Genomic DNA, 27,770 nt, shown 5'->3' with positions numbered 1-27,770 from the left:
CTGGTTGGATTTCCTTGCGGTCCAAGGGACTCTCGAGTCACAGTTCAAAAGCATCAATTCTTTGGGACTCCAACTCTCACATCCATACAGGACTACTGCAAAAATCATAGCTTTGACTAGATGGACCTTTGTTGGCAAAGTAATGTCTCTGCTTTTTAATATGCTGTCTAGGTTGGTCATAGGTTTTCTTCCAAGGAGCATGCATCTTTTAATTGCATGGCTGCAGTCACTGATTTTGAAGCTGAAACTCCAATACTTTGGCCACCTCATGCGAAGAGTTGACTCACTGGAAAAAACCCTAATGCTGGGAAGGATTGGGGGCAGGAGGAAAAGGGGACAGAGGATGAGATGGCTGGATGGCATCACCGACTCGATGGACATGGGTTTGGGTAGACTCTGGGAGTTCGTGATGGACAGGGAGGCCTGGCGTGCTGCAATTCATGGGGTCGCAAAGAGTTGGACACAACTGCGCGACTGAACTGAACTGAACTGAGTCACCATCTACAGTGATTTTGGAGCCCAAGAAAATAAAGTTTGTCACTGTTTCCCCATCTATTCGCCATAAAGTGATGGGACCAGATGCCATGATCTTAGATTTCTGAATGTTGAGTTTTAAGCCAACTTTTTCACTCTCCTCTTTCACCTTTATCAAGAGGCTCTTTAGTTCTTCTTCGCTTTCTGCCATAAGGGTGGTGTCATCTGCATATCTGAGGTTGATATCTCTCCCAGCAATCTTGATTCTAGCTTGTGCTTCATCCAGTCTGGCATTTCACATGATGTACTCTGCATATAAGTTAAATAAGCAGGGTGACAATATACAGCCTTGACGTACTCCTTTCCCGATTTGGAACCAGTCTGTTGTTCCATGTCCAGTTCTGTTGCTTCCTGACCTGTATACAGATTTTTCAGGAAGCAAGTCAGGTGATCTGGTATTCCCATCTCTTTAAGAATTTTCCAGATTGTTGTGATCCACAGTCAAAGGCTTGGGCATAGTCAATAAAGCAGAAATAGATGTTTTTCTGGAACTCTCTTGCTTTTTCGATGATCCAACGGATGTTGGCAATTTGATCTCTGGTTCCTCTGACTTTACTAAACCCAGCTTGAACATCTGGAAGTTCACAGTTCACGTACTGTTGAAGGCTGGCTAGGAGGATTTTGAGCATTGCTTTGCTAGCATGTGAGATGAGTGCAATTATGCGGTAGTTTGAGCATTCTTTGGCATTGCCTTTCTTTGGGATTGGAATGAAAGCTGACCTTTTCCAGTCCAGGATAAAAACCCACAAGACATTATTATTCTGTATTAAACAAATAATTCTCTTAAAATTTACATAATTATCCTTGCCTGTATTTTTTTTTCTCCTCCTGAGGATTTAGGATCATTTTCCATAAGCAGGATTGCAGGAAATGAATCCTCAGCTTTTCTTTTTTTGTCTGAAAACATCTTATTTCGGTTTGATTCTTGAAAGCTTTTTCTCTACATAGAGAACTTGGTTAGTTTTTTTTCTTTAGTAATTTAAAGATGTCATTCTATGATCTTCTGGATTTCATGGTTCTGTTGAAGAGTCAGGATTCAGACTTAGTGTTGCTTTTTAAAATTTACTGTCTTTTCCCTCTGGTTCCTAATTTTGTTTTCACATTTTTATTATGATTTGCTCCAGATGACCTCCTCTACTAGCAGAGATTTGACCTTTATTCTATGAGGCAGAACCAATCTCTCTAACAGGTAGAAGGATGGGGGACTGAGTTGTATGTATCCAGGCCATGTTGTAAAGTCTTAGTAAGATGCAGTTCACATCTGGCTCACTCCTGATCCTTGGATATTGTCACATGGGCTTTTGTTTGAGGTCCTAGTGGTCTCTGTCTCCTTATCCTTGAAAGACTATCTAAGATTTATTTCTGCTCTTTTGGTGGACATTTAGTTCACACTAATTCACAAAAGTAATAGTGTTTGGTTTTTATCAGAAAAATAACTTCGTTTTCTTATCATTTGTCATTGAAAATGCTAGCAGCAGAAGAGGTTCTTGTTTTTTCTTAACCTGCATTATCACTTCTTCAAAAATTTACTGTTGAGTGACATCCCTAAGTTGACTCTGAACAGTTAGGCCTCAGAACTAGTGGTCTACTCACAAGTGGATGTGCCCATGTGATAACACTTTAGTACGCTTATCCTTCTCTCACTGCCTTTGAAACAACTTGAAAATATTAAACTTCAATGTAAGATTCAACTCCAATGTAGGATTCATTTTTCAGTAACTAGTATGTGTTAGAGACCAATTAATAGCTTTCTGTTTTTCATATTAACTATGCAACTTGAAAGAACAACATTTATTTTATATGCCACTTACCTTATGGAAAGTATACTTAATTATGACTATATGAGTTCAGGGGGTTCTCTGGTACCTCAGTGATAAAGAATCCACCTGCACTGCAGGAGACTAAGGAGACTGGAGTTTGATCCCTGGGTCAGGAAGATCCCTTGGAGTAGGAAATGGCAACCCATTCCAGCATTCTTGTTGGGAAAATCCCATGGACAGAGGAGCTTGGCAAGCCACAGTCCAAAGAATCACAAAGAGTCAAGACACAACTAAGCAAGTAATAATCAGCAAGTAATGATCAACTAAGCAAGTAACTCATCAGGTAATGATGAGTTGATAAATAATTAATAGTAATTATTGAGAAATTATTCACTGCTTTGTGTGTGTGAGGGGGAGATACAAAAAAATGTATATATTTTCCTTCCCTCAAGGTTTTCCAGTCTGATTTGATGATTAGATTATGAAAAGTACAAATTTCTAGATAACTGACAGAGTACATGACATGAATTTGAATAGGTAGTACAACCCAGAACACTTCTACACAATCCTGCCAGGTTGACATTGCTATAGATAAATTCCAGTTTATCTATAGAACAGCTATTTATACTTACAGGATAGGGGACAAACTTTGGAAGCAGCTTTGATCTTAGCACATAATTAACTGACTGCTAAATATTTTCACTGTTTACAGTTTGTGAGATGCTGACTTCAGGCAAAGTTGTGGCAAAGAGTTGCCACTTTATTGGCAAATAAAGTGATATACTGGTATCATCTAGTGGAAAAAACCTTGGTAAGATCATTTTCCCAGAAGACTAAGATGACTGAACAGTAGTGTGTAATCCAAAGGTTGTTCTATATATTTTAATACATTTGAGTAGCTGTAAAATTTTTACTTTATCAAATACTGTTCTGAAGTAACTGGGCTCACACTTATTGGTACTTATAACCAAAGGATTTCCTGGAACCAATTACTTATCTTTCAATATTAATTATAATCTCTTAACCACCTAACAATTGTTAATATTAAAATATTCCTCACATTATGATAACATTGGAGAAGGAAGTGGCCACCCACTCCAGTATTCTTGCCTGGGAAACCCCAAGGATAGAAGAGCCTGGCAGGCTACATTCTATGGGGTCTTAAAAGAGTTGGACACAACTTAGCGACTCAACAACACACACACACACACACACACACACACACACACACCCAGGAGAAGGAAATGACAACCCACTCCAGTATTCTTGCTTGGAAAATCCCATGTACAGAGGAACCTGGCAGGCTACCATCCATAGGGTAGCAAAGAGTCGGACACAACTGAAGTGACTTAGCATAGCATCACATATTCACAGAATTACAGAGGTTGTCCCCCAAATGTCACTTAACTGTTTGTCAACTAAAAGTCTAGAAATGTTAAATGTACCATTCAAAATCACAGCCCTTGTTGGATTGTAATTCATACATTTTTTAAAATAAAAAACATAAACACTTTCCTCTTTATCATCTTTTAGAAAGTTGCCAGTATTCTAAAAAAAACAAATTTGGAAAATTAGTTTTGGAATATACAAAATTGATGTTTCTGAAAAGAAATGGCTTTAAAGTTGACCACCTTTTCTTTAGAAATACAATCTTATTTTGCCATTTAGAACCACTGCAGTATTAGAAGCAAAATGAGAAACATCTTGAGTACTATCTCTTCATAGGACATTTCAGTTTTCTGATAAAGTCACAGTAGTATGACTAATGGCATAGTGAATATAATAAGTAATTCATAATAGTGAACTAGGCCTTTTGTATATTTAATCCATTCTTTCTGAACAACATTTGGGATTAAGATTTTTTGTGTGTGTGATCCAACTCATCATCTGATGCACTTGCTCAGTTGCTTAGTCGGATCTGGCTCTTTGTGACTCTATGGACTGTGGCCTGCCAGGGTCCTCTGTCCATACCAGATTCTCTATATAGTTTCTATTAAAAAAAAAACAACTGTTCTATAACCAACCACTGCCTAGATCTCACTTAAACCTTATTTATGACTTCATTGTGCATTTCAATGTTACTTTTAGATCAGGAAGTACAGCAGAGTGAAGACTTACATGGAGCCTAAAAGTACACTAAATATAGAAATATTTTCCTGTTCTTTGCTGTGATGGAATAAGAGTGGAAATTGGTGTCAGCAGGGTTGGCTCCTTCTGATGGCTATAAGGGAAAGATCTATTCCAGACCCTTTTCCTTAGCCTGTAGATGGGCATCTTCTCCGTGTCTTTTCACATCATCTTACCTCCATGCCTGATTCTATGGCCAAACTTAACCTTTCTTCTTACAAGGATACTAGTCAGTCATATTAGATTAGGGGTCCACCCAGGTCCAGTATGACTTCATCGTTAACTAATTACGTTTGCAATGACCCTATTGTCAAATAAGATCAGTTACAACTGTGCTATAAAAACATACAAAAATCCAAATAAAAAAAATCATACTACATTATTCAAATAGCAACAAAAAGATCACTAATGCCGTAGTTTTCAAATTTATTTTTAAACTCAGTGATATTAAGTACATGCATAACATTGTGCAACTAACATCCATTTCCATTTTCAAAAACCTAGTTTTTGTTAATAAATCTAGATAAATAGCTGCTGGAACTGAAGTTCAACCGAGTAGGAAAACCGCATACAAACCAAATAGGAGCACGCAGTCTAACAAATGCCAGTGAACTTACTGAGAAAAACCAGAATATTTAAAATCTGTTGAAACCAACTGTCACTGTTAACATATGCGCCAACAGGAAAAATAACCCTCCAAACTAAATACGACACAGAAATAGCTTAAGATGTCAGTCAACGTCCTCGGGAAGGGCGACTGGTGACGCCTGGAAGCAGTAAGTTAACGTCGCTCGGATGCGCTCTCACCAAAAACTAAAACGAAGGTTCTTAACTTGGGCTTGGAGAACACTTGAAAGGACAGGGCACGCTTAAATGCGGTGGGGGGTGCAGAGCGTTCACGGGAACTTCGGCAGGAAAAAGGTTTTAAAAACGACCGCGTTGCAGGGACCGGACAGGGACCATCGCGGTGACAGCGGGCGGGCCTTAAGGCCGGGGTCGCAGGGTTTAGAACCCTCAGCAGAGCGACTGGGTGAGGGGTGAGGGGTGAAGGATGGATGCGAGGTGTGGACCTAGCCCCGGGTTCGCGGCCCGGGAACTAGGCCCGGATGCATGGGCGGGGCCGGGAAAACACCGCCTACCGGCGGCCCAGTTTACCTCGGAATATGACGCCCAGACAAAGGGAGAGGGAAGAGGGGTCCCGCAGGAACGTCACAGGCTTGGCTATAGCCCCGAGAGGTCGGGAACATCTCCCCCCACCCCTCCCCGGTCCGCGCCACCCGTTTTCCTCTGGTCCTACCCAAGCCTCTGCGACACCCGGCGGGGCTGGCCGTCGGCCGCAGCGCGCGCTCCTCAACCTGCCCATTTGTTATTCTCTGGATGGGGCGGCGACCACCGAGCCGGGAGCCAGGGCTGCGGGCCGCGCTGGGGCGGGGGACAAACAGGACCGGGGCAGCCGTCGGGCCCAGCAGGGACGTTACTTCTGTCCCGTCAGCGGCGGCAAACCAAGTGCCGTGGACTCGGGAGATCTGCCCTGCGGCTCGCGACTTGGAATTTTTAAATCTGCCTGGGCTTACCCAGCGGGCCAGTCACGCCCCCCGCCGCCTGCCTCAGCCAGTCAGCGCCAGGCCCGCCATTTTTCAAACCCTCTTCTGGCCGCCAATCAGGATCGAGTAGCACATTCCTCTCCTGACCGGTTCTAACGGGTCTGGGAGTTAACGACCCGGGCGACCCACCGAACCTGCTAGGCTGAGGCCGGGGGGACGGACCTGGAGACATACAGACCAATAGAAAGCCGTCTTGGTGAGGGGGCGGGGCCTCCTCGAGTTTGAATAATCCCCAGGGCCAATCGGAGCGGCGGGGGTGTGGTCTGTGACCCGGCTCGTCAAGTTGCCGTGGCGCGGAGAAGTCTGCAAAACAAGAGACGGAGGATTGCGTTAGCGACGAACCAGTTCACGCCGGCGCCAGGGAAGCAGCGTCGCGGTGAGACGCGGCCGCTGCGTGGAACTCTGAGGAGAATCTTTCGCCAGGTAAGAGCCTGCTCCGGCCCCGGGTGCGCGGTCGGCTGGCCTCCTTCCGTCACGGCTTGCTGGGGCGCCGCGGCTGCTGGGGGCGAGCCCCGCTGGTGGTTTCCGGGTGCGGGCCTGACGGGCCGGGCTGCGGAGGCGGGAAGCTCGGCCGGGCCCGGGTCTGGAGTCTTTTGAACACGAGGCGCGAGGCGGCAGCTGGGAACGCGGCTCGCGGCGTGGAAGCCCGGGGCTTTCCTGTCAGGAAGGGCTGGGCTCGGGCGGGCGGCAGGCCCGCGAGTGTGGCGGGCGGGGGGCAGGGCGGGGGCGTTTGGGCGGGAAGCAGCCCCGCCCGCCAGCGCTCGACCTCTCTCCCGCCAGGTGGACACGCCGCCTCCACCGCAGCACCAGCAGCATGGGGAAGGGCGACCCCAACAAGCCGCGGGGCAAGATGTCTTCGTACGCCTTCTTCGTGCAGACCTGCCGCGAGGAGCACAAGAAGAAGCACCCCGACTCCTCAGTCAATTTCGCAGAGTTCTCCAAGAAGTGTTCCGAGAGATGGAAGGTGAGCCGGGGCGCCCGGGGGCCTCACGCGGGCGGGTGGCCGTGACTTTGAACTTCCTCTCGCGACTGACGCGCGCGCATGTTTTATTACGAGTTTGAAGTACAGGACTTAGGGTGCTTGTTTATTTTAAGGTGACTGAGGCAAAACGGTCCTTACTGAGGAAAACCGGGAGCTAAAGAGGATCACCCTCTTTTGGAGACGGATACGGGTTTCGAGTCCTGCTATATATTCACTACTCTTTTTATGCTTACAGACCATGTCGGCCAAGGAAAAGTCCAAGTTCGAAGACATGGCAAAAAGTGACAAAGCTCGCTACGACAGGGAGATGAAAAATTATGTCCCTCCTAAAGGTGACAAGAAAGGAAAGAAAAAAGATCCCAACGCTCCGAAAAGGCCTCCGTAAGTGTCTTTTAAAACCAACTGAATTGCTCCCCCCCTTTTTTTTCATTCAGGTTATTACAACTCTGTTCCTTCCTTTCAGATCTGCCTTCTTCCTGTTTTGCTCCGAACATCGCCCAAAGATCAAAAGCGAACACCCTGGCTTATCCATTGGGGATACTGCAAAAAAATTGGGTGAAATGTGGTCTGAGCAGTCAGCCAAAGATAAACAGCCGTATGAACAGAAAGCAGCTAAACTAAAGGAGAAATACGAAAAGGTGTGTTGTCCTCACTTTTTTTTAAGCCAGTGTGAAATCCAGTAGATACTTTCTAAATCAGTATGTTAGGTAGAAGCTGTTGAAATTTGGGAGCTATACATAGTTCTGTTAATCGTTTTCAGCTTTGTTCTGAAAAAGTCTAGTGAGAATTGTACATTTAGGCAACACAAGCTAATTGAAACTTTTCTTTTGACTGAAACCAGTGTCTGTAGCATTGGTAGGTTGGTGCATTCAGACTCATTTGTAGTAAAATAGGTCTCTTAGTTGAGAAGACTGGAGGGCCAAATGTTTTATGTAGCTGTATGTAAGATGTGAAATTAGGGGGTGGGCTATGTGAGATTAACAGATAATGGTCGTGAAAGTACTGACATCAGTCTAATACACCCCAGTTATTTTACATCATTAGCTTTCTAAGACCTAGGGGGATCAAATGCTCTCAAAACCGGAGTTTTAGACTGTCATTGGGGTTATTGGCCAATAATCGCAGATTGTTTACAACTTAGTGGTTTTCACGGTTGGTTAATGACACCGGATGCTGATTTTCTTTTTTTTTTTTTAACTATTTCAGGATATTGCTGCATACCGTGCCAAGGGCAAGAGTGAAGCGGGGAAAAAGGGCCCTGGCAGGCCGACAGGCTCCAAGAAGAAGAATGAACCAGAAGATGAAGAGGAAGAAGAGGAGGAAGAAGATGAAGATGAGGAGGAGGAGGAGGAAGATGAGGAATAAATGGCTATCTTGTAATGATGTGTGTGGAGTGTGCGTGTGTGCTCAGGCAATTGTTCTGCTAAGAATGTGAATTCAAGTGCAGCTCAATATTAGCTTCAGTATAAAAACTGTACAGATTTTTGTATAGCTGATAAGATTCTTTGTAGAGAAAATACTTTTTTAAAAATGCAAGTTGTGGCTTTTTGAGTGGCTACTACATACAGTTAGATTCTCAAGCTTCTGATGTTAAATGTTTCTAAATATTTAATGGTTTCTTTAATTTCTTGACTTGTGTATGGTAGCACAGCAAACTCCTAGAAATTAGCATCAATAGCAAATTTTGGGTTTTCTAGAACGAGAATGTTGCGTTTTGTTTTTTAAAAAAATTTTGTAATAAAATTATATATATTATTCCTATTGTCTTTGTCTTATATGCTAAATTAGCTTTTACTTTCATGGTCTGGAGCCATATCACTTTTTTTGTCTTTCTGCCTAATAGTTCTTAGACATGGTTGATTTAGTAAAATGTTTTGTTAAAAGTCAAACATGCCCATATTCATATTTACGGAGTGTTCTTTAAAAATCAACTCTGGAATTTAATGAACTTTAAAAATTTATGCAGTCTTATACACTGAGCAAGTTTTGTTCTTGACATTTATGTTCATTTGTTAGCTAACTTGTCCCTTGGGTTTTTTCTTTTTAGTTGACATTTTAAGATTTCAAAAATCAGTGTGGTCTTAAGCCTAGAATTCTGGGTAACTGACCCAAGAAAGCTTTTGAGATGATTATTGTGATTTTCCATGACTGTCGAGATGAAATTCCGCTAGGATTTCTATTTACAGGTGAAAGCAGTTATTAAATGCTCATTTGAGAAAGCAGTTGCTTGTATTTGAATTAGGTAACTTTGAAATCGTTACCAAGGCTGGAAGAGTATAGAAGAAGCCTATTTGTTGATTTCGACAGTTAAACCTGACAATCTTGGTTATCTATTCTAGCTTTTACAATAGAAACCAAAATTCTTAATACCCAACCATGGGAGCCTTGCTTGTCTTTCTTATGCCATATTCAGAGTAAATATTTTTAAGATTTATTTCTTACACATTGTTCAATGGGAGGTGTAAGTTATTAGCATAATTCCCAGAGCAGATGGACTCAGGTAAAATCTTCAAACTTCTTAGTGATGGCCCTCCATTATCATATCACAATTGTTATTTGGGAGGCCTTTGCCGATCGTAAAACTAGTTTTATGTGTTTAAAAACTATTTCCTAATGTTAGGTGACTTAACACTAAAACATTGTGGGGTCAAGTTTTTTAAAGGCATAACCATATCTGGATCCCAGTTCCCCAGCTCTACCAAATAATTGCTGTGTGGACTTGGCCTCTGGGTTTATTTCTCCATTTGTGTCTGGGGTCAATATCTACTTCGAAGTGTTCTAATGATTAAACAAGAATGTATTTACAAGTACTGTACTTACAACAGTCCTTAATGCTTAGAAAAGATACTAGTTTCTAAAACAAATACAGTGAAAGTCGGTTTCTTAAACATTTCTTTAAAATTAGATCCATGAAGCAGACCTATCAGGTTCCTTGTCACTTTTTTTGGGATTTTTGGGGACTATGATTTTGTACTTGAAATACATTTTAAATGTGTAAGCTAAGAATGACACATTTTTAAAAAATGAGCTGCTGCGTAATCAGCATTTGAGATGAGTCCTCATTTGGTATTTTAAGTGTTGATCAAAATTTGAAACACCCTTGTTTCAAGACTAAATGACTTCAAGGAGTGGTTATGTTGGAAAGCATTAAAATATGGGTAAGAGGTTCTATTCCAAACCAGCCAGTACTTGGGGGGTGTGCTTATGAAGACCATACCCCCGTTTTTCTTTTTAAAAACAAGTCATATCTTGATGTAAATGGGCTATATAGTGGGTAGTTTACAATCTTGATTTCCAACTACCAGCTTCTCCCAAGAGGCAACTCCAGGAGTACAATGATACATCCTTCAAGAGAGACGGAAGCACAGTAGTCATGTGATTTCATATGTGTTAATATTACAGAAAGGAAGTTTACTATATATGTTGTCCTGCCCCTAATTCTCATTTTAGTTTCTTGGCTCAACAGAATTGCCACATTTCACTTAAAGAGCCATCTGCATAATACCCCACTGAATAGATCATAATTTAACCAGTTCCCTAAAGATAGTTATGTTTGAATTTTTTTGCTTTAAGAACATTGCCATGAATATCCTTGTATGTAAGATTTCAGAAATTTCTATAAAAAGCATTTAAAAGTTTGCACATTAAAAAATGTGCTAATTATAATAGCTAAAACCTGTACTTGGTATATGCTGGAACCTGCTCTCCGGCTGTTAACTTGCTGAAACTTGCCAAAATTGCTCTGAGAAGTTGTACTGAAACATAACTCCACAGCAATGACTGTTTCAGAGTGCCTGTTTGCTCAGCAACGTTATCAGTCTCAAACTTCTTAATCTTTGCTATCCTGATATATAAAAAATGGTTCCTCCTATTATGAATATAGCATAGTTTTATGTTAAAGAACCATTTGTATTTCCCATAGCCGCCTATCTCATTGGTCTTTTTTTAGTCATTCGTGGGAAATAAGGAAAATGACCTTTTGTGACATGCATTGTAAATATTGGTATTTTTTCTTTGTTGTCTTTTGACTTTATGATGCTTGTTTTCATGCAAAGATTAATTTTTATGAGGCCTATTTATTCTTTAGTGGCCTTGGGAGGCCTTTCCCAAAGTTATCTTTGCTTTCTTATTATTATTATTTAATTAAATCTTTGATCCTTCTGGAATTTATTTTGGTACAAAAACTCAAGTAGGGTCTCAAGTTTCTTTCCAGATGGTAGCCACTACTTTTGGTTTTCTAATCTATAAAAGCTGGGTTATAAGATCCTAAGGTGCCTTACATATCAAAGCAGTAACCTGCAAACTTGCTTAATGCAAGACAGTAAACATTTTTGTATTCTGCTTTTCAACAGAAATCATTTTCTGTAAGTAGTAAATCATGTTTGTCTTAGCACAAAGAGCATTATCTTAAAGCTAACTTCATTACATGACACTAAAAATGTTGACAAAGCAGAAATGACTTTATTTCTTGGGGAACAGCAAGAAGAAAGCTAAAGGACCTGTTTTGCCAATGCATAAGACATAGTCCTTTTAAAAATAAAACATCTGTAGAAATAAGCCATTTGTGTACACATCATGCCAGAAAGAGCAGGTGATCTAGAAACTTTTGTTAAGCATAAATGCCCAGGGTAAATGTGACAGCTACTGTTCAGCTCAGTCCTATTGCTAAATGGAAATGTGAGTCTAAGATGCCAAATTTCCCAAAATTTTAAGTGGAACCAAAATTCTAGATATTTTTAAAAATGTGAAATCTGAATTGTAAACATTGGCAGTGAATTCAAATGTTGAATTCAAAGAAAACAAGTCTGTAGGTAAGATTCTGTCAAGGGTCATGGATTGGTTACTTCTATAAATTAGTGTATGTAAATGTAATATTAATATTTACTTGAGTTAGGGCTGTTGGGAAAAGTTTATGTATAGGCCTCCCAGCTAAGCATGATTTTCTCAGTTGTCTAGAAACCCTCACCCTGTATGGAAACTCATCTAACTTCTTATCCTGTTGTAAAGGTAAGTACAGTCTCTGAAGTCTAAACAGAATGTCACTGGGCTTCTGGGCCTTTGCTCTTCAGGACTTAACAGAACCCTCTCTTAGCCTCATCTTGAGAGTTACCATAGCTAACAGAATTCTAGCTCAGGAGCACAAATAGTGTTTCACATTAAAAGGAAACAATTTTTAAGCAAAACTGCAATTCAATCATATTCATGTGTTATTCTTCAATTCTCTACATTTCTGCAGTAAAGCTGAGACAGCTTATACAGAGAACAAACTAAAATACAACAACAACAAAAAAGTTATGAAAGAAATGAAGAGTGAGCTGATTTCAAAAAAGTGAGCTGACGAGCTTATACTGAGAATCAGATCAATTTGAATAGGGCTCAGTTTCTCTTTTTAAGTGAATTATTTTTTTAATTAAACATTTTTTTCTATTTTTTGGCTATGCCATGCAGCATGTGGGATCTTAGTTCCCTGACTATGCATCAAACCTGATACCCCTTCAGTAGAAGCATGGAATCTTAACCACTGGGAGGTCCCAGGGATCTTTTTTCTGATTAGTTTGGTAACATCAGACCTGGTATGTAACCTTTCAGTTTCCTCAGGTGTTAAAATCAGATTTTTCTTTTTCTGAACATTAAATGAGGCAATACATCCAAGACACTTCTCTTGGTGGTAATAAAAATAAATATTAGCTAAAAATATGCATGATAACATGTATATATATTAATAATATAGTTGTCATAGTAAGACTACCAGATTCACTTCTGAGATTCTTAACTCTCTAAGTGATGAGGAAAACTAGTTATGTGGAAAATACAATAGAAATTCCTCCCACAGAGCTCTGGGGATACTCAATACTTGAGCTATGTCCTTGACTTCAAGACTAAATTTGGACAAGTTATTTAACTTTTTTTTTTAAGTATAGTTGATTTACAATATTGTGTTAAGTTTCAGGTAAATTCTTGTTGCTTATCAATTTTTACCTAGTTTGTTAATCCCATACCCCTAATCTGTCATTCACCTCTTCCCTTTACCCTCTGGTAAGCATAAATTAACCACTTATTAATCCCATATTATTTATCCACATATATTTGATCACATATTCATGTGTGACTTACTGTAGTTTTAGCGGTCTTTGATTTCACAAAACATATTTGTTGAATGAAGTCTTTTGGGAATTGCCTTTTTCACTCAACACTGCCCTACTATCTTGTTTATAACCAGTTTATTCATGTTCATTGCCTTGTAACAGTCTATTGTGTGATAATACCACAACTGATCCACTCTCCTGTTGATGGATATTTAGGTTGTTCCTGGAGTTTTTGCTGTTATAAATGACACTGGTATAAAAATTGCTACACAGTTCTCCTGGCTTTCAAGCACAGCCCCCTCCAGTGATCTTGTCCTGTAAATCCCAGCTGACTCGGGCAGTCTCCTCAGCTGGGTTATTTCACCAAGGCTTGAGCTCTGTTTTCCTGGATGGTGGTTGGGAAAGTTCTTCAGACAGATGGACATGCTGAACTGGGGTTCACCCTGTGTGCTTCCTTTCTCTCACGTTATCACAGTCTGCTTTGCCTGTTACCCAGTTCCTGAAAACAGCTGCTGCATATTTTTTTGTCCAGTTTTATAGCTGTTTAGGACAACAGCATACTGTTGAGGATGGTAACAATTACTATGTCGTGGCCAGACGGGGAAGTCTATTCATCTCTATTTTTTACTGAAAGTTTTAGTTTTGTTTTGGGCACTTAATCATTAAGACAGCTGGAGTTTATGTGCTTGTATCAAAAGCCCTAGAGAAATTTCAATTAAAGATAATTGAAAGAATGTTCTTAGACATTCTTCCAGATGCACAGTTAAATTATCAAGTAGACCACTGAAAACTACATTCTATACATGGTGTGAGGTAGAGGTAACAATTTATTCCCTTGTGGATAACCAATTCAACCCCAGTGTAAGAAGCTTAAGTTATGATCTTAAACTCTTTACTTGGAAAGTGGAGGCAATGACATGTCACTTACGAAAGACAGGTATATACACATACACATAGCCCTAGAGGGTCTGCAATATAGCTGTCTTAGTTCTTCTGATTAAAGACTGATTTTAAGACTTTGAAACCAGATAACAATAAGTACCATTTATATTACTCTGACTACATGCCAGGAACTATTCTAAGTGTTTCATGTATGTTAACTTGTACAATCTTGATAAAAGCCTATAAAATAGGCACTGTTATTTCCTTCATCTTACTAATGGGAAAACTGAGGCATGGAGAAGCACTGGTAACTTGCCAGAGTAACACAAGTAATTTGTAATGAAACAGGGATTCCAGTACAGATAAGTCCACTGTATATGCTATTCATATGAGCCGACTGTAAACATTCTGTTATGAAAATTAAGCAGCCCTCATCCCACTGCTGCTCAGATGCCCAAGGCCTGATCCACTTACAAAACTGAAACACACCAATTACAGTTATCGGCATTTCAGAATCTTAAAATTGAGATTGGAAAAGCAATTATTGAATTTAGCTTAGAAACAACCCTTCTGTTATTCTCTAATCCCAGGGACAGTGCTCCTCCCAAATCATTCTCTCTTTTATCCAATTTTTTTTCAATAGATTCTAATGAATAATAAGTATTCCTATAGTGCTCGGTACTTCTAAAAGTGCTTTCCACATGGATGAATATTCATATACTCAATTACTGATCCATTAGCCGTCTGGCTCAGGTCATGTACTTGTTATGGTCTTCCCCTGAATTATAAGTGGATCACAAAAAACACAAAACCAACACACAGCTTGTCCAGAAATGATGATATATGGTCCTAGATCCCTGTAAAAGACTATAAGGAAATAAACAAGCTAACATTCACTCTAGGCTGCTGCTGTCACTTTTTCAGGTTTTTCAGGCACAGCAGCTGAGAAGTGAAGCCACAACGGCTGAGAGAGTTTCCCAGACCAACATAGCCACTTACTGGAATGCTGGCAGCAGTACCTTCTCTTGAGGTGTCGTGGGTTGTGCTTTGAGGTCCTACAGCCCATTTCTCACTTCATTTGGGAAGGCTTCCTTTTCTAGTTGATCTAGAAGATTGTAAAAACTTTACTTAAATTTTTGGTTTTAATAGGCAATGGTATAGGAGAATACACTGCCAAGAAAGATATATGTTGCTGGGGTTGTATTTTGTATTTGGTAAGTGACTTAAAAAAACTGCTATACATAAGCAACCAGGGGCAAAAATAAGTCTTTATGTTTCCTTCTTAGATATAAGCTCTGAGTATTCTAAGCAAATTCTAACCAACACTCAAGCATATACTCAACATATTGTTGTTGCTGTTATTCAGTCGCTAAGTTGTGTCCGACTCTCTGCAACCCCATATACTGCAGCATGCCAGGCTTCCCTGTCCTTCACTATCTCCCAGTGTTTGCTCAAACTCATGTCAGCTGAGTCAGTGACGCCATCCAACCATTTCACCTTCTGTCGCCCCCTTCTTCTCTTGCTCTGAACCCTTCCCAGCATCAGGGTCTTTTCTAATGAGCTGGCTCTTCGAATCAGGTGGCCAAAGTATTGGAGCTTCAGCTTCAGCATCAGTCCTTGCAATGAATATTCAGAGTTGATTTCCTTTAGGATTGACTGGTTTGATCTCCTTGCTGTCCAAGGGACTCTCAGGAGTTTTCTCCAGCACCATAGTTCTAAAGCACCAATACTACTGTATCTTGCAAACAATGTGTGTGTGTTCTCAGTCATATCTGACTCTTTGCGACCACATGAACTATAGCCCCGCTAGGCTCCTCTGTCCATGGAATTTTCCAGGCAAGAATACTGGAGTGGGTTGCCATTTCCTTCTCCAGGGCATCTTCCTGACCCAGAGATCGAACTTGCATCTCTTGCGTCTCTTGCATTTGTAGGTGGATTCTTTACTGCTGCGCCACCTGGGAAGCCCCTTATAAACAATAAAATCAAGTAATTATTTCAAACATGCAGTGTTTAGATATATATAAAAAAGATTACAAGTACTAAAAAAAAAAACCCATGGATTAAAATACAATATTTTATTTATTTCTCACCTAAAAAACAAGCAACCCAGAATTAAGATATACATAAACTTCTCAAATTTACCCCTAATAAAATTTCGAATATTTATACAATTTCTACAGAAACATACAGTGTATCAAAATCTGCATAAATCAAATTTATAAAATGTGTAGAAATGCATAGTGATATTATCAACTTACAAAGCAAGGATATGGAATTATTTCCAAAACAGCCTACAGTAGAAAATAGTTATTATGGCAGCAGCTTCTCATGTTTTTCATGTTTGGTAAGGTTTCTGATTTCAATATATAGAGTCATTTTTATAGAGTATCTTAATGAATTGCACAAAATACCCATTTAAAATTTACATGCACAGTTTCTGTGCCACTGTTCTTAGGCCTATGCATAGTTAACAAGGTTATAATCTATTCAACAAGGAAAATGCGACCTACCTTCAAACACACAAGTATTAAAAACCAGTTCTCTTAGTTTCTTACTTATGGTTGATTTATTTTGCAATTATATAGGCATAGAAATGTATTCCTTTTTAAACATCCCTAGAGATGAATGAAAGCTCAAATGGCTGATCAGAGATCAGGAGCAAAATACAAATTGACGATTCAAAATTACAAATAAAACTCTGTTTAAGATGTTTAACTTTGACTCTCCAAATTTAAGAGCTAAGCTTGGAAGAAGCAAGTTTGTAGGCTTTTCTTTTTAAATAAATGTAGGTGCTCTTTTCTGTTTTCTTTTTTAAGCTTTAGTGAAATATATTTTTCTCTCATAGTAGTTTGTGAATTGCTTCCATTGATCATGATAACAGGATCAAACTCTTTAATTTACTTGCCATTCCCTGCCTCATTAATTTCCTTTTTATTTTTTCTTGCCTCTGATGGAGCATTTTAATCTTGTGTGGAATAAGAGACTATTTAGATATTAAAATCAATTGACCACTTCCAGCATTTGGTTTTCCTCTTGTAGGTACTATCTCAATAAATGTGTAAATTCAAACAAGTCTTCTTTTCATTGGAAAAATACTAACAGAAATATGCTTCCTAAAAAAAAATAAGAAACACTAGGGAACTAACAGATAATTGAACAGAAAGGAGTTCATATTTGTTCCTGAACTGTATTTTTCAATAGATTTTTTTAAAATTTAAAGACTGTGCAGGGAATTTCATGAAGATATAAATGAAAGGTCCATTCACTCTTGACTTTATAAATTGCACAGCTTAGGTTATAACACACAGCAGTCTTGTAAGGCTTAATCCAACAAGGGTTTGGAAATTCTTGACTTGGTTAGAACAATCTTTGATGTGTTTACAGAGGTGGTGTGTTATTTGTGTTACCCTCAGTTCAAGGTTTCAAAACTGAGAAATATTTATAGTTTTCTAAAGTGACGGGTAATGGGGAAAAGCCAATCCTCAATGTCAGAGGACATTTTTTCTCAAGTTAGTAGGCCCCCCTCCCGCCTTAGGAGTTGGGACTGAAAGAGGGCAATGGAATGCCAACAAGTAGAGGAGTTAATGCCGCACAAATCTTCAAACTCTACGGAATAGCCCTGGATGTTCCATCTTGTCATTTCTTTTTTGAGCCATACAGCATTCAATTTCAGAGCAAATGGCAGCAAGTAAATTCAGTCCTCAGACAGGTAACGATTTCATCAATACCATCCTACAAATTGCATTCAAAGCTCCTGAAATAGTATACCAAGAAATGAAAGAGGCACTAAATGTGTTGAAATTCACCTTTCAAAAAAGCAGCATGACCGTGGAGGAAGGCCACCTTGGCTAATAACCTGTGGCAGTGCTTCAAAAAAGATGTAAAATTAAATAAAGACACAACAGGTTGATAATCACCAAGTTACATAGGAAAGTCTGGTTACTCCAACCTTTTTTTCAAGTGTGTTAAAAAAAATAAACAAAAAACTGCCTTTCAGACCCCTGAGTGTAATCCCAAAGAAGACAACAATGCTTTTAACTCTGTTCTAAATAAAACAGAGCTAAATGCACAGATTACCAACATCATCTTAAAACAAAACAAAAAAGATGTAAACATCTACAAAGTTTAAGGTAAAAGCAGTTTTGTAAACAGTAACTGCAGATGATCATGTTATTGTAAAAATCACAGTTTATCAATGTCCTCAGGCTCCCTGGGAGCCTCTGGGTTTGGAGCTGTACAGGTAACAATAGTTGCAGCAGGTTTCAGGCGGCTTTCAGTCCTGTATAAGTTTACGTGTCAGTAGGTAGGTTATTGATTTCTTTCATTCCTTCTAAACACTATGGATGTTATTTATCTCCCACTTTTGAGTCATTTTGCTGGAGTCACAGTCGGAGATGAACACTTGATGGAGGACCTCCGAGCGATCCAAGCACTTTCCTGAAGGAATGTGAGTCAATCTGTGCAGGTTCTGGAAAACACAGGGAAACATAGCGTTACACGTGAGCTCTGTGCTATCACTGACATTAGACAGGTCACCTCCTGGCTTTCGTAAGAAGACAATTCAAGCAAATTGGTCAGGCGTGAACCAGCTTCAGCCCAGACTCGGGGTTTCTCTTGTCAGTCTTCTACATCCTTTTGTTGTTCAGGCATGAGGTACTGCGGGTACCTCCAGTTCAACACATACAAACTTAAATTCATCATCTTCCCCTCCAGATCAGCTCCTCTAGTTCCCATCCAGCTAATCCAGCTGTCCTGAGCTTAGGACAGCGCAGCTCAGGCTGCGTGCCCTCGTTCCTTCGAGTCGCCAGCTGAACATGGACATTTGCAGGGACTTGGGTTTGTACCCTTTCCCATCCCCACCACCCTTGCCTTAGTCGAGTGCTTGTCACCTGCTAGAGGTTCCTTCAATTCAGCTCTCAGAGTGCAGTCCTCAGACTGGGTCTGAGGGTCGAAACAATTTCCTAATAATACAAAGACCCTAACTGCCTTTTCCACTGTATGGACATTTATACAGACAGTGCAAAAGCCGTGCTGGGTCAAAGAGCTGGGGCCGTAGCATCAATCAAGCAGTCACGTTCTCCACGGCCACAGACTCATAATGAAAAAGAAAAAAAGCCAGTTTGAGAATGTCCTTGATGAAGCAGTAAAATGTGTTAGTTTTATTAAGTCTTGACCCTGAGAGACAGTAGGTAAGAATGGCCAGAACATGGGCAGTTGCTGGACTTGAGGGCTGAACGAGCACCTTTTCTTGTCATGTGACTTGAAAGGACAAATCACAGGCAGATTACAATTATGCAAACTTGGGACTGGGGAGACATTTTCCAGAAAATAAAGTGAGCCTGTCACTTCAAGGGGAAAAAAAGACCAATATAAAGCTGACAGTTATTTGTTGCCATTGATAAAACCTAAGTTTTCAAGCAAAAATTTGAGTTTTGGAAAACTTGTATCCATCATCAAGAATGTGACAGCATCACAAGACTTTTCTGGTGAAAAGTGGTTATATTTGTGATTTCAGGGGCAGTATGTGATGAAATGTGCCATCATTTGGAAGATCTGCATGACTTAGTGAGTCAGTATTTTCCAAATGAGCTGTGAAAGTGTGATGTTACAAAAGATCCACTCGAAGTTTAAGACAGACAAGTGGGTTTAATGCAACAGAGGACAAGATGTTCACTGACAGGGATTCCAGATTCCACATTGCAAATAACTTTTAAGAAACTCCTGGTACTTCCCTGGTGGTACAGTGGATAGGAATCTGCCTGCCAATGCAGGGGATCCAGGTTTGATCCCTGATTTGGGAAGATCCCACACGTGGCGGAGCAACAACTCCTGGCAACTCCAGAAGTGCACCACAACTTCTGAAGCCCGTGCTCTAGGGTCCGGGAACCACAGCTGTTTGAAGCCTGAGTACATAGAGCCTGTGCTCCACGATGAGAAGCCTATGCATCACAACTAGAGCAGAGCCCCTACTCACAGCAACTAGAGAAAGCCTGGGCACAGCTATAAATAAACAAATAAATAAAAAGGAACTACCACCTACACACTTGTGTAGCACAATTAGCTGAAAAGGCTATTAAATTATCTCTTGTTTTCAAACTGCATGTCTAGACAAGGCTGGATTTTCCTCGGATACTCAACTAGAACAACATCTCGCATCAAACTAAATGCAGAAGCAGAGTAGGAATCCAGAGTTCTTCTATTAAACCAGACACTAAAGGCATTTGTGAAACTATAAAACAATGCCACTCTTCTCATTGTAGTGGGGAAAATAGCTATTTTTCATTAAAAGTGTTATTTATATTAACATGTAACAGGGTTATAAGTGTTACTTTTACACGAATACATACATCAATACTCGTAACAGTTCTCAGGTTTAATTCCCAATTCAGAAACCCCATTAGCTATAAGCTGCATAACAAATCTCCCTGGGAGTGTGTCAGCAGTTAGTAAGGATGTAAATGGGTCCAGAGGAGCAGAGTGAGAACTGCTGACTGAGCTGGCCTCCTGCTCACCAGTCCATACTTGACAATGTTTCCAGAATTATCTTCCTATCACTGTGATCCTCAGCTAATGTTGGTCATTCCCCAAAGACCATAAAAAGTTCCATGCTCTTTCTCATGGAGAACAACTTAGGGAACCAGAAAACACCCAGCTCCTAGAATTCTCTACACTAAGACGCTACAACTCTGCTCACTCGTTATATCTCATTTATCCTCCATGAAAAGCCTTATTAGACCTCAAGATCCCGTGCAGTGATACTTCCTACCCGAAACTCACCAGAAATAAAGCCTCCTGTTAATCTCTCTTTCCCTACTCTATGGCATTTTATTTCTTTAATATCTTGTTTTTTGTTTCTTATTTATTATTTTTGACTGTGCTGGGTCTTCCTTGCAGGGCGCCAGCTTTCTCTTCTCTAGTTGTGGTAAGCAGGCTTATCATTGGGGTGGCTTCTCTTGTGGAGCATGGGCTCTAGGGTGCATGGGGTTCAGTAGTTGCTGTATCTGGGCTCAATAGTTGCGGCTCCCAGGCTCTGTAGCACAGGCTCAGTAGTTGTGGCTCACAGGCTTTGTTGCTCTGTGGCAGTGGGATCTTCCCGGATCAGGGATCAATCCTGTGTCTCCTGCATTGGCAGGAGGATTCTTTACCACTGAGTCATCAGGGAAGTCCCATTTTGCTTATTTTTATTTCTACATTTTTTCCTTCTCTTCCATTGTAGTATGATGGACTTTTGCTATTTTTTGAAAGGCCCCAGTGAATATTTATTAATAGTAACATCTGATGCACAAACTGATATTCGGTGCTGTGCCCTTTAAAATATAGTATCTAAAATATGTGCATTCCATTTTTAATCCATTCCTTCTCATATTGTTTTGCATCTGTTAACCTTCTTTTACTAGTTAACTAATATTGTCCTTACTCACCCCTCGGCTTTACTGCTATTATTCATCTTTCTTTGTGGAAATAAATGCTCTGTTCTCTGGGAGTTACATTAATCTTCTCCTTCCTAACATCAGCAACTGATACAAACTTACTGCTTCTTGGTAATTATCTATGCAACATATATAATTCCCGTAACTGGGAATATTCAGCTAGGCCATTAACATCGTCACTACATGGCAAATAAGTGTTTTCTGGCAGGGAGGGCATGACAACAAATACAAGATGTGTAAAGAAAGTTAAGGGCTGCCAGCTTCTTTCAGTTTGGGGGAGCTTTTTCAACTTTTTGTTTCACAATAGATTGATTTACTTTAACCAAGCCTAGACTTTGAAAATTATACAGAGGACCATTCAAATGTTGGAATCCTCAACTTGGCATACAACACTGAAAATTCACAGCTGAAATAGAAACACTGCTCCCACAGAGTCAAATGAAGAACTAAATATGGCCTTTAAAACAAGCAACAGGCAACATGTATCCTGCATTTAACAAACAGCCATGAGAAGTTGTGAAGCCTGGAATCCAACACGTTATCTGTTCATCTCTATCGCCACCTGCTGGACAACAGGCAGCAATATTTTAAAAGTTAATAAACTAAAGGAGCCATTCACTAAAATTACATATACATATGCATATATAAATGAGCCATTTATTAAAATTATATATATTATAATTTAGATTAAAAAGATCAGATTTTGATATTAGAACAATGGTGATGATTGCCTCAGGGAATGGTGGTTTCCCTGTGTGGATAAATGAGCAGTGGGTCTGCATGGACCCTGGGTGGTGCCTATCTATGATGATACAAGAGAATAAAAGCGGTGCTCTGTTATCGAACGGTGATTCTCCAGTGATCAGGAAAATGAGAGGGAAATGCAAGCCAGTGTGAATGCAGGTTTTCAGGTTTACATGTCTCAATTCTATATGGTAGGTGTTATTAAAATGAAACAGCATATATTTCAGAACTAAGATGCAGAATACCTTGAAGTACTGCCATTCCTTAAATTCATTCAGATTGCAGTGTGTAATCATAACTTTGGATCCATCAGGCCCCTTCGTCAAACACTGGTCGTACTGCATGAGTTGATTGGCTTCGTTGATTCGGAAAAGCTATTTAAAACAGAAAGAAACTCAACTCTCATAATTAGACTCAATGACTACCTTATTTCCCTATCACATTTCTGTATGTTCAGAACTGCAAGTCCAAAGACAGGAATTACTCATTTTGATGGTAGTGAATACTGCTTCTAACTATTAAAGGCTTATGTTCTTTAGCCTTTTAGATACAAAATGGGTCGTTAAGATATTAATCACACCAACAGTGTAAGAAAATGAAAATGTGGAAACAGACCTGATAATGTATCACCATCTAAATTAGAGACAAGAAAAATACTCACATAGGAAGGGAAGAAAATATGTGGTTGCTGTTATTGTTTAGTTAAGAAAATACGTGGTTGCTGTTCTCAGTCATGTCTGACTCTTTGCGATCCCATGGACTGTAGTTTGCCAGGCTCCTCTGTCCATGGGGATTCTCCAGGCAAGAATACTGGAGTGGGTTGCCATTTCCTCCTCCAGGGGATCTTCTCGACCCAGAGATTGAACCCGCGTCTCCTACATTGCAGGCAGATTTTTTACCATCTGAAGCACCTGGGAATACGACTGGCAATAGCATCCTAGCTTCTTGGGGGGAATATGTGGAAAACTGAGCGATATCTGAACGAATAAAATTGTTAGGGAGTGAGGCTTACACAATTATACACTCAAGCAAGAATATATTCTAGTCTCTTATATGAGACACAAATTCTAGATTGCGGTTGCTTATGTAAAAACCTATACTGCTCTTATCCCCTCATTTAAGCAAATGCTTCAGCACTGTTTGTTTTTCACAGAATGTTTTACTTTATCAAACAATCACAGTTACCAAACTGAAAACAAGGCTAAACTCTGTGCTGCATCAGCTCGTTGGCTCCCAGTGCACACCAACTGCATCTGGAAGCCTGGAGCTCTCTGTGTACCTGATTCCCGCCCATCCTGTGGCAGGGGCCTAGCTCCACAAAGCCTCCATTTGTCTTCCCCATGCTGTCGATGCAGTACATAGTTTCAAAGCCTCTGATCTGAAAAAAATGAACGAAGGGTCACAGGCGAGTAACGGTTTAGATTCCGATAAGCTCTAGCAGGAGGTCGGAGAACTTTGTCTTGAGGCTGAGGTCCACATGGAGGGTGGGGTATGTGCACCCTGGTACCTACTGTCCTGTCAGGCCTCTGGGAACACAGAGCTATAGTCATCTCTCAAACCACTTGTGGTATTTTTTTTTTTTTCCTACTTATCATATTTATTTGTGAAGCAATTTTGTTACATGCAAAGAGATAAAGAGGGTTTCCTGTTGTTCTTAGATTTATAAGACTGTTTATACCTAAAAAGTCATTGGTTAGGACTTCCCTGGTGGTACAGTGGACAGAAGTCCACTTGCCAATTCTGGGGACAGGGATTTGATCCCTGGTCCGGGAAGATTCCACATACTGAGGAGCAACTAGGCCCGTGCTCCACAACAAGAGAAGCCACTGCAATGAGAAGCCTGTGCACCACAACTAGAGAGTAGCCCCCATGGACTGCAACCGGAGAAAAGCCCGTGCAACAACCAAGACCCAGCCCAGCCAAAAAATAATGATAATTAATTACTTAATTTTAAAAAGCCACTGGTTAGATAGCATGAAACCACTTATGGTCTGAAAGTCAACACTGGAAGGGGCTCGGACCTTGGCCTATAAATTTTGATAAAAGACAACAGAAGAAAGAAATAAAAAACTACCATTAGTACCATTTCAGATTCATGAGAAGCAGATAGAGGAAGGGAACCTGACTACAGTGGTCACAGACACTGGCCCTACATATCTAGACCATCAGTGAACCTAGGAAGTAAGGCTCCCACTCTTGACAGCTGTATCCAGGGGCTGGGGTTCATGCGGGGGGGGGGGGCGCGTAGGGGTAGCTGTGACCAGCAAGCCGGGCAGTGAGGCTCCTCTCTGACTATGGATGTTGTAAGTAATAATAAATAACGTGTGTGCTCAGTCGTGTCCGACTCCTTGCGACCCCATGGTCTTAGCCCGCCACACTCCTCTGTCCATGGGATTCTCGAGGCAAGAATACTGGAGTGGGTTGCCATTTCCTCCTCCAGGGTATCTTTCCCACCCAGGTAATCAAACCTGGGTTTCCAGCATCTCCAGCTTTGGCAGGTGGATTCTTCACCACTGAGTCAAATGGGGGGAGTCAAGATATAGCTGACAAATTAAATAATACAGACCACCTATGGAAAAACTGTATATGTTGTAAGTACATGGCAAACATGTGCTTCTATCTCTGGAATGCGTGTTTTGTACAAAAACAATCTTCTCCCTTTTTGGAAATACTACTACAGATTTATGACTTGATTAGAGATCACTATTGGCATCTGTTGGCAGCTGGATGTACTTGTCGGGGCTCTGGGACAGAGGTTTGGGTTAAAGGTGGACATCTGAGAGCCATCAGCATGTGAAGGGTGGGCTCTGAATCCTCTACTGGGCAAGCTCACCAAGAGAATTCATCCCTTCCACACAGAAGGCTCTAGGCTAGTGAGGAATTCTTGAGAGCAAAAGATAATCAAACCAAAATGCAATCTGGTCTTTCAGGGGGTCTGGTCCAGCTGGGAGTTAAACACAGCTCATCAAAACAGAAGATGGAAATATGGGACAGAGAACTGTTAGGACAGAGGAGCAGAGAGGGAGAGAGCACATCCTGCTACCCAGACTACTGACCTCTTACCCACAAGGTCAGGTACCTTTGCTCTATCTGCCTCTCTAAGTGCTGGGGCTCCTCAGGGAAAGATCCAGCCTCTTACCTCTGTATTCTTTTCACTCAATCCCATGAAACATGCTGCTGGCTCCAAATATACGTTACATCCTTAGATCTATATGTAGCCTCTTTTCTGGGCCCGAGGTCTCCTGGACAGCCCACTGGGGTGTCTACCAGGCCATGTACGCCCTCCTGACCCCTCACCATGCACCCTCACTGGCAACTTCCTCACCATGGCTGCCAACCAATTTGCTGGGCAAATATTGGGTTTGGCCAAAAAGCTCATTCAGGTTTTTCTGTGCTGTTGTATGGAAAACCCAAATGAACTTTTTGGCCAACCCAATAAAACCAAACTAGCTGTCTGCCTGGCCCACACCCTCCACTCACTTGCTTTGTTTTCCACCAAACTTCCCTGCCTCAAATTCTTCTCTCTTCCCCGACATTTCTGTCTTGCTCTGCTTTCTCCTGAGCTCAGGCTCCAAACACACACACGACCACCCAGCTGACACTTACTTCTCCCCAGTCGACATTTTTGGGCGGCAGAGGGTAGTGTGAGGTGATGTCATAAGCTATTTCTTCCATGAACCATTTGAAACTCTTACAGTTGTGATCTTCTCGAAACTTCTTCAGCTCTGATATATCCCCATATGGTAAGGCCTTCGATTCAGGGCGACTGGCATAGAAGTAGTCTTTGTACTCATCCCACCAGACCTCCACAACTCTAACGTAATTCTGGGGAAAAAAAGAAATTAACATTATTATAAAAAAATAAAAATACTTGTACTATCATAAACAGTCTCTCCCTGACATATGAAATATGACCAACTCATTTCAAGAGGACTGTATATTTAATTAAGTGCGTGCAAGCAAGCTCATAACCCTGACATGTCACTGTCATGAATGTTCAACCAAAGAGTGATGGACACAGAATCTGATGTCACTGTGCTGAAGGTCACACATGCATGCGTGCTCAGTTGCTCAGTCGTGTCTGATTCTTTGTGACCCCATGGACAGTAGCCCACCAGGCTCCTCTATCCATGAGATTCTCCAGGCAAGAGCACTAGAGTGGGCTGCCATTTCCTTCTCCAGGGGATATTCCCGTCTTAGGGATTAAACCTGTGTTTCCCGCATTGGCAGGCAGGTTCTTTACTACTGCGCCACCTAGGAAGCCCTAAAAAGGTTACACACTCTAAGATAATATGTTCTCTCCTGCTGATGAAGCTGACTGAAGAAAGGGTTCGTGAGAGGCTGGCTGGAACCACCCCTACCCCCTCACCCTGTCCCCTGCCCCTGCCCAGAACAATTTCCTCTCTGAGCACCACACTGTTGGCATGTGCACAAACCACAGGGATAAACATCAGCTCTGCTCACTCAGACACATTTCTGCAGGCGCCTCACCCGTCTGGTAACAACTATACCTGAACCACTTCACTGTAGCCCAGAATTAAGTGGATATTTCCCCCTCCCCACGCCCCAGTGGCGCATTCTGAAAAGCAACCAAAGAACAATCAAGTAAGTTGACATGTGATAACTAAGACCTAACTTCTGCTGTTTTACTGAACACAGGTGTGAATGGAAGCGATGGATGTAGTACAGACCCAGTGAGGTCCTCACACTTGGACATCACCTGGCAGTAAACTTTATAAAGGACTCGGGAGTCAGTCTTTTCGGCTGGGTGGCCATAAGGTTTCTGCTGCTACTACTCATCTCTGCTGCTGCAGTGAGAAAGCAGCACAGGCAACATGCAAAGCAACAGCCCACCTCGGTTCCAACGCAACTTTACTTACTAAAATGGGCTGCATCGGTCCCGCTGGCCACAGTGACTGACCATTCTACATCAGGAACAGGAATATCTAGTATTCAGATTAAATGTTTTCTTGGCTACAAGGTAACTATCAAAGGGTGAATGCCTGGAAATGGGCATGTTGCTGCAAAAACCTGTGGGCTCAAAAAGTTCTAAGTGGCAGCCTCCTCAAAGAGCACTTTTAAGCTCTTTTTAGCACACAAAACAAATCATTGCTAAATATTTTGAATTCTTGCAAACACATCCAAAGTTAGACACAGTCCGTGTCTTCTAGGTACTCATGAACAAGAAGAATTCAGAGCACATGTGTAAGGTTACAGTAACAAAAAGGAGGACCATTTAATTATTTGGGATGGGGGACAGGGCTGACATACGAAATATGTCTTGGTTTGAAGGAGTGGTTAGTGAGTTGGGGTCGGGACTTGCAGCAAAGGGCAACACAGCTATGTGACAAACCACGGTGTGTGTTGAGCCCTGAAGGAGATCTGTTACCACCTCTGGATGAAGGATTCACTGAGAGAAAAGCTGCCTTCATTTCTCCATTTAAAGTGAAAAGTGTGTTAGTTGCTCCAGTCATGTCTGACTCTGCGACCCCAAAGACTGTGTAGCCCACCAGGCTCCTCTGTCCATGATATTTCCCAGGCAAGAATACTGGAGTATTCCATCTCCTACTCCAGGGGATCTTCCCGACCCAAGGACTGAACCTGCATCTCCTACACTGCAG

General features: G+C 41.1%; 2 protein-coding genes across 10 annotated transcripts in view; one reads left to right on the top strand and one right to left on the bottom strand.

Annotated features, from left to right (window-relative positions):
• The first annotated feature begins 6,330 nt into the window (after nt 1-6,330).
• On the top strand, nt 6,331-8,760 carry HMGB2 (high mobility group box 2). 3 transcript variants are annotated; one of them, XM_081568987.1, is made up of 5 exons: nt 6,331-6,448; nt 6,806-6,989; nt 7,243-7,388; nt 7,471-7,645; nt 8,214-8,760. In XM_081568987.1, exons 2-5 carry the CDS (start codon nt 6,840-6,842, stop codon nt 8,370-8,372), a joined length of 630 nt encoding a protein of 209 aa, XP_081425113.1. In that variant the 5' UTR covers nt 6,331-6,448; nt 6,806-6,839; the 3' UTR covers nt 8,373-8,760. The 3 variants fall into 3 exon arrangements, with proteins under 3 accessions (XP_081425113.1, XP_081425116.1, XP_081425124.1); XM_081568990.1 differs by having other exon boundaries at nt 6,784-6,989; XM_081568998.1 differs by lacking the exon at nt 6,331-6,448 and adding an exon at nt 6,449-6,554.
• A 7,275-nt stretch (nt 8,761-16,035) lies between these two features.
• Nucleotides 16,036-27,770, bottom strand: part of GALNT7 (polypeptide N-acetylgalactosaminyltransferase 7) — a 135,224-nt gene continuing 123,489 nt past the window's right edge. For 4 of the 7 annotated variants that reach the window (XM_081568306.1, XM_081568402.1, XM_081568592.1 and 1 more), the window contains 4 exons: nt 25,756-25,974; nt 23,429-23,527; nt 22,395-22,523; nt 16,036-18,443 (listed from right to left, as the gene is read on the bottom strand). In XM_081568306.1, the coding sequence (XP_081424432.1) occupies nt 18,306-18,443; nt 22,395-22,523; nt 23,429-23,527; nt 25,756-25,974 (585 nt within the window). In that variant the 3' untranslated portion in view covers nt 16,036-18,305. The remainder of the gene's footprint in view (nt 18,444-22,394; nt 22,524-23,428; nt 23,528-25,755; nt 25,975-27,770) is intronic. The other 3 variants (XM_081568502.1, XM_081568556.1, XM_081568682.1) reach the window with 1 other exon arrangement.

The sequence above is a fragment of the Giraffa tippelskirchi genome, chromosome 1, assembly GCF_054371585.1.
Source record: "Giraffa tippelskirchi isolate mGirTip1 chromosome 1, T2T-mGirTip1v1.2.pri, whole genome shotgun sequence".
NCBI lineage: Eukaryota > Metazoa > Chordata > Mammalia > Artiodactyla > Giraffidae > Giraffa > Giraffa tippelskirchi.
The sequence above is the reverse complement of the archived record's forward strand: the minus strand, read 5'-3'. Positions and strand labels throughout refer to the sequence as shown.